This window comes from Trichogramma pretiosum, unplaced genomic scaffold (genome assembly GCF_000599845.2).
Source record: "Trichogramma pretiosum strain Unisexual culture from Peru unplaced genomic scaffold, Tpre_2.0 scaffold26, whole genome shotgun sequence".
Classification (NCBI taxonomy): domain Eukaryota; kingdom Metazoa; phylum Arthropoda; class Insecta; order Hymenoptera; family Trichogrammatidae; genus Trichogramma; species Trichogramma pretiosum.
The window spans coordinates 397,765-404,509 of record NW_019641640.1 but is presented as its reverse complement, the minus strand read 5'-3'; the positions used below and the strand labels follow the sequence as shown (position 1 = coordinate 404,509).

The window sequence follows — 6,745 nt, the reverse complement described above, 5'->3', positions numbered from 1 at the left end:
AGACTTTGGAAATTAACGAGACAATCGAGATGTATAGCGCAGACAGCGTGAAAAACAATTGATAATGCGAAACCCTATATGTACAAACATATTTTCATCGCTTCATTGGGTTTCGCGTTATATCGTTGTGACACATATCGATCGGAACATTATTATTTGCGGTATGTGTAAAAAAAAATAATGAAAACGAGGCTCTGCGTCAATGATGTATCTGCGCCAACAAGCAGCACTCGGCCCGCGGAAAGAACGAAAACAATTGAAAGTTTCTGCCGCTCGCATTATAATGGAGCCGCGATAAGAAAAAAACTTAATAATAATAAAAAAAAATGGGACATCGTTGGCATAACTCGGCGAAAAGGAAATACCACGATGACGAGTGCGGGGAAAAAGTAACGCGTATATGGCTCTAACGTTCGCAGTCAATGGCCACCCATTGACTGAACACGGAGAAAAGCGGCCGCCGCGGCGCGTTGGTGCGGTGTCGACAGCATCCAGTTATATGCACATGCACCCAATACGTGTGTGCGCGTGTTGGTGTGTTTGTGTTGCTGACGCCGGGAAAAGCCCATGAGCTAAAAGTGCGCCTCGTCATATACACAATGATGCAAGTGATACAGGCCCATGCAACGCTCCGAAAGGGGAAGTGGGAAAAGTCAGCGAAATTAAAACATACCGAGTAGAGCCGCGTTCCCCACCTCAGCCTCTCGTGTGTGTTTATACATGCATAAATGCACGCGTTCGAGATACCGCATACTTATAGGAGAGAAAAAAAAGATCATCCCGCGCAGGTCCATAAGCAGCAGCTCGAAGATCTCTGCGCACGGGATATAAGATCAGTGGCCCGCTGACGCGCGATAGCCGCATTCTATGTAATAAGCTCGAGTCTGCTGCTAACAAATATATCGCGCTGCTGCTGCTGCTGTATTATGATAGGAAGTCTCGTCCGTCTGCGCCGCTCTTGTAAAAGCGTCAGTCTCTCTCTCTCTCGCCGTGTTTGTGTACTTATATCCGCCAGTATAGGTGAGTGCGTGTCTGTGTGCGCTACGCGTGTGTCGTGCGTCTGTGTGCCCCGCTCAGTAATATAGCGCAAGAAGTCAAGCCGTTCGCGGAAAAACGTCGCGAGTGGAGCGCGTCGCGTCTCTGTTTATATGTCCATTCTCGTCGTTCGTCGTCGCCAGCAGCAGTAGCAGTAGCATCAGACATCAGCAGTATAGTAGTAGTGCTGTAGTATATAGTATACGGTAGTAGTAGTAGTTCGCCTCACGCACGAGCCGTACACGCCGCGGCAGTCGTTGATTCTCGTCAACACGCGAAACAGCTCTTGGATTCGAACTATATCTCGAGACGAGTCGTGGTGCGCGTACAGTTGTGTGTATCAGTACAATAGGTGGTACGTCGTAGTAGATACGTTTCGTATATGTAATAATACTTGCGCTTCGGCGATATCGCCTCTCGCGCCTTTACAACGAGTGTGGCCATCGGTTGTTAAAAATCATCGAGTCAGTTGGGCGAAAAAAACGACAACGACGCAGTTACTTGTTTGGGATCTCGCGTAGTCACGAGAACACAACAACGAAGATCGACAACAGCAACAACAACAAAAACGACGATAACGACAACAACAGGTAGTTTAAACAATATACATAGTGCATACAATAATGAAAATAGTGAGGCGCCGCAAGGTATAGTCTCGTTTGTTTATTCTCGGAGCTGCGCTTGTTTCGATTCATTTATACTACGTGTATACTACACACACTCGATTCCTATTAAACTGCGAACTTAGCACGTATTTTCATCGACGCAAATACGTAGTAGAAGATATCAGTTCGTGTATATACATGTGTATTATTCATTTTACAACTGCGCACTCGTGTGTGGCTGCTGCTGTCTCTAATATTCTCTATATCTATATAACGTGTGTGTCTGTGTGTGGTTGGCTGACGAATTAGAACGAAAATGTATGTGCGTATTGTGTGCATCTCTCGTCGTATGTGTATACATTATCACTTACGCGCTCGCGACGACGTTGACTCGTTTATTGGCGCAATGACGTCTCTATATTACCTATAATAAAACGTGTATCTACGTATTAACTTGCACCGAGGCAATAACGAACGTAGCTTTATTATGTATGTATATAACGCCGAGCGGCGCCGACAAAACGGCCCCCTGACATTCGCCCGTGATATAAACACACAGACGTAAACATACACACACGCATATTTGGATAGTAATCGTCGCGGAGACGTCTGTGCTGCATAGTGCTTGTGGCTCGTTGTAAAATACGTCTTCAGTCGTCATCGACGAATGCTTCCAAACATATAACGTGAAAATACATGCACAGCCAGACCATAATAACCGATGCGTGTGTGTGCCTCGTATTTATGGTACGCTTTTGTGCTTGTTGCTTCGCGCGCGGACTCGAGTGCATGAGAGCAGCGGCGCGTCATCTTTTCACGTGCAGTCCCTCTTTCTCTCGGCGCGTCTTCGCGGTATAATGCACGCATACCTGTGTAACTCATACACACACACACGTTCGCGCGCGCGCGTCGCACGGCACGCATTACGCGTGCACGTAATAATAGCATAGTGACAACGTTAATCATGTATTGTAAAAGAGATCGCAGAGACGACAACGACGCGTTGAAGCCCCCCTAGCCAAGCGTGGGCAAACGCGCAAATTTTTCCTTCTTGGTTAGGAATGCATTTGGCAGCGCACTGCGACCGAGAGAGAGAGAGAGAGAGACGTATTATAGCCAGTGGATACATTTAAGATATATAGCTATATATGTATTTATGTATTATAAGAGCCAGTCGTCGTCGGTTCATGATCCGCTGCGGTGCGAATTCTGCGAGTCGTATCGCACTCGCACACACGCACACATTACATACATATATCGTGCGAGACTGCGATGTATAATAATACGTAATTTTTGCACTCGTCGCTGCTCTCTCTCTTTCGCTTATAAAGAGAGCTTATGGCTCTCCGCAAGCGCGCGTCTGTGTCTACGTCGTCGTCGTCGTCTCTGGCTGTCTCATCGCGCGTCGCAGTTTTGACATCGTTGCTAATTCTTATCCAGCCGAGTCATTCCGGAGTCGCGACTAGTCGCGGCTTTGCACACATAATACGTATATAGATTTCGACTTCTATAATAACGTATACTCTCCGCTCGTAACTGTCACCTTTTTTTCTCCTCTTCCTCTTCTACTACACAACTACTACAGCTACTGCTACTACTACTACTGCTACTACTTTTTGCACTTGCCTATACACGCTCTCATTCATGTGCACACGGACATTTTTCGCATTCTCTATATGAATCGCATGGATCATCATCTCGTGTTCATTCTGTTTATAGAACGACGCACCGGAGACTGCTGCAGCTGCAACATACTCGAGAAAATAATGCTGCACCGGTTTAGCGGATGCAGGTCCAAGTTCTGAGAGGGACATTATCCAGGACCGCTTTCGCTTTTGCTGATAAATAAAGTATATAATTGTTACGTGTAACAACGAGCGTCTCGCTGTGTATACGGATGCAGTGTTTGCTTTGGCCGCTGCAGACTTTGATAATAAAAAAAGCGACGTGACCGTAACTCATCGACACCGCAGACGAGCAGCAGCAACATGCCGCCCAAAGCGAGAAAAATTGCCATCATGGGCTATCGCTCAGTTGGTACGTCAAGGCTGTGTGCCTTTCTAACTCACGTTATTTTATTTCCTTTTTTTTTTTCAATTTGTTTAACTTGATGCTGAGCTAGACTGATTTTCATACTTTTCCAGGCAAATCGTCGCTCAGTATACAGTTTGTTGAAGGACAATTTGTAGATTCTTATGATCCAACCATAGAAAACAGTAAGTTTTTCATCAGTGCTCTTTTATAATTAATACTTTGTTTATGTGCACTAGCTGAGGCAATGATACACAATCAGAGTGCACAAGAAAAGCTATAATACGTATTAATTTCTTTATAATGTTTTGTAGCTTTTACAAAGAGCACTCGCGTAAATTCACAAGACTATGAAGTCAAATTGGTTGATACTGCTGGTCAGGATGAATACAGTATATTTCCTACTCAGTACTCCATGGATATTCATGGATACGTTTTAGTATACAGCATAACTAGTTTAAAAAGTTTTGAAGTTGTGCAAGTTATATATGATAAACTTTTGGATATAACAGGCAAAGTCCAGTGCGTAGCTCTTTTATTTATCATCACTACACGTAATTTGAAAAATAAGAAACATTAATGATTTTTTTTATAGTGTACCCATGGTTTTAGTTGGAAATAAAACAGATCTTTTTCAAGATCGAATGGTCACAAAAGAACAGGGAAAGCAATTAGCTGATCGCTGGCATGCTGCATTTTTGGAAACCAGTGCAAAACAAAATGAGGTAATTTTAATTATTTTTCATTTGTAATAATTAATAACTAATAACATTGTTCACTTATACTCTTGCTTTTAAAATTTTAGGCAGTAGCTGATATTTTCCATACCTTATTAATAGAAATTGAAAAAGCTGATGGAAATGTGCAAGAGAAACCTAGTTGCATCTTATCTTGAATCAGCATTTCTAGGAATTATAATTTTTCCAAATGGTTGGTAATTTTTATGAGAGCTTTATACAAGTGAATTTCTATTATTAATTGTTATCAACAATTCTTCTTAGGCAAATAGGATATGGCACAGTAAGATTATAATTACAAACCACCAAAATACCAGAGACTAATCAAGTATATCACTAAAGAAGTTATGCTTGAATTGTAGTATCTCAACTAACTATCAACTAAACTTTGCATTTGAAACTCCTTTTAAAAAAAATACTCTGTAGCAGAGACTATTTTGTTATGATTATCAATTGATAACTCAACGAGGATAACTTATTTTTCAACAACATAAATGATCAAAGATTGGATTATTGATCTTTTATACAGATTTTTTTGTGGATAGTAATTTGTGGAATCGAAATATGAACATCAAATTCTTTGATTGAAAAGTAACTATAGTTTTAATTTTATAGTGTATGCTCATATTTGTGGGATAGAAATTGTTACCCTAGGGATAGAAAATTACTGCCCTATCTTTTTATGAAACGTTTTTGTAAATCATAAATTCCTTATACATACTACCATATGAAACAAATGTAATAGTTGAATGAAAAAATATCTTGAATTTATTGTACCCATTCAAGTGTTGAAATTGCATTTAGAGCATGTAATTAATATCTGTTTATTGTTTTTGGAAAACAGCACAATCACATATTCATTTATGTGGAACAAGTTAAGACAGCTTTTTTACAATTAAAAAGTGATCTCTATAAGTTAAACCAGAATAGGCTTTCAATTGTCCGATTTTTCGTTTTATTTTTTTTTTTTTGTAATCAAACGAACATTGATATTTGATGGCTCACCTATACATTGTAAATCACAAATCATTAAATTGTGATCAACAGATTTGTAAATAATGAAATTGTTTACAGTGCACTGTCAAAGCTGTATAATAATACAATAAAAGCGCCAAGGTAATTACGTGATTTGAAACTAAAAGTCTAAATGTTGTCGGCAATTTTTATAATATATAGTTAAATAAAATATTATCTGATTTTAAATAAGCTCGACGGATTCAAAATGACTCTGTTTTATATCATGTCATTACCTTGAAAATTTTTGTTTCAATTCAATGCATTTTCTTATTTCAAACCTACCCTTAGAAGAATTTCTTATCTTCAATCGTTGCTTTCTTATATCTACTAAAATTTTCAATTCGGTTTGACAGTTAACTAAATCTAAATTTTCTTTATTGTCTTATTACAAATGAATTTTTAATTGGTTCTTAGATATTCGTTTATTTGGTAACCGATTTATCGTTTGAATTTAAGTTGGTTCAATTGAAATCTTTTCATATTTATTCAAAAGACTTTTTAAATGATTTTTCAATTGCAATTAAAATTTACTCAATATTTTATTTTTCCGAATTTGGAAATCTCAGCTATACATCCATTATAAATTTTATATTTTATAACAATAATGATAATGAGTGTTGATCATGAATTTTACAAAAACTGAGTGTGGGAATTAAAGATGTTTTTTAATGTATAAATAATAAAAAAGCACTCTGTTTCAATACATATTCATTTATAACATTGTAATGTATCTAATGATCGAAACTATAGTATTGATTTGACCAACTCTTGTAAACACGTTGGGGATTTTTTCTTCAAAATCTTGATACAACAATTAAAAAACCTCTGTTATTAGAAAAGAGCTATCTTTAATATCTTTAAAAAAATTATCAATCCTATGTTTTAATGGAATAACTAATTAAATGAGACATTCTCTTAATACCTTCTGTTACATGAAGAGTTATACTTGCACAGATACAGAGAAGCAAGAGCAGTTAAGCTATTATTTTAAATAAGGAAAGTGCTATAACCATTTGTTTTACCTTTTTTGATCCCAGTTTCGATTTCAAATCTAAATGTTTTGTGATAATCGGTCATAACTACCTGGAATTCCCCCAACTGTGGCTATAAGCCCTTACGCCGCACTGGTCTTAAGTTTTTAGCCACTAGTTGAAGTACTCTTTGCTTACAATAAATGCTCAAATATTTAAAAAAAAACACTAAATCTGTAAAAAAAAAAAAAAAAAAAACGAAAAAACCGAAATTTTCGGAAAACCAGAAAGAGCTGTTTCTATTTTTTCTATGAAACTTTGAAAATGACATTATTATTTTTGACTTTAT

The 6,745-nt window shown here is 38.1% G+C and overlaps 1 protein-coding gene across 1 annotated transcript; it reads left to right on the top strand.

Annotated features, from left to right (window-relative positions):
• The first annotated feature begins 846 nt into the window (after positions 1-846).
• On the top strand, positions 847-5,549 carry LOC106652490 (GTP-binding protein Rheb homolog). The gene is made up of 7 exons (XM_014371480.2): positions 847-1,625; positions 3,360-3,677; positions 3,785-3,856; positions 3,986-4,193; positions 4,267-4,396; positions 4,477-4,601; positions 4,673-5,549. Exons 2-6 carry the CDS (start codon positions 3,629-3,631, stop codon positions 4,564-4,566), a joined length of 549 nt encoding a protein of 182 aa, XP_014226966.1. The 5' UTR covers positions 847-1,625; positions 3,360-3,628; the 3' UTR covers positions 4,567-4,601; positions 4,673-5,549.
• Positions 5,550-6,745: the final 1,196 nt, after the last annotated feature.

Excerpts from the sequence above, each read along its gene's own strand:
- LOC106652490 (XM_014371480.2), top strand. The coding sequence starts at position 3,629 with ATGCCGCCCAAAGCGAGAAAAATTGCCATCATGGGCTATCGCTCAGTT. Across the intron at positions 3,678-3,784 it reads CATGGGCTATCGCTCAGTTG|GCAAATCGTCGCTCAGTATA; the intron begins GTACGTCAAGGC and ends ATACTTTTCCAG. Across the intron at positions 3,857-3,985 it reads TGATCCAACCATAGAAAACA|CTTTTACAAAGAGCACTCGC; the intron begins GTAAGTTTTTCA and ends AATGTTTTGTAG.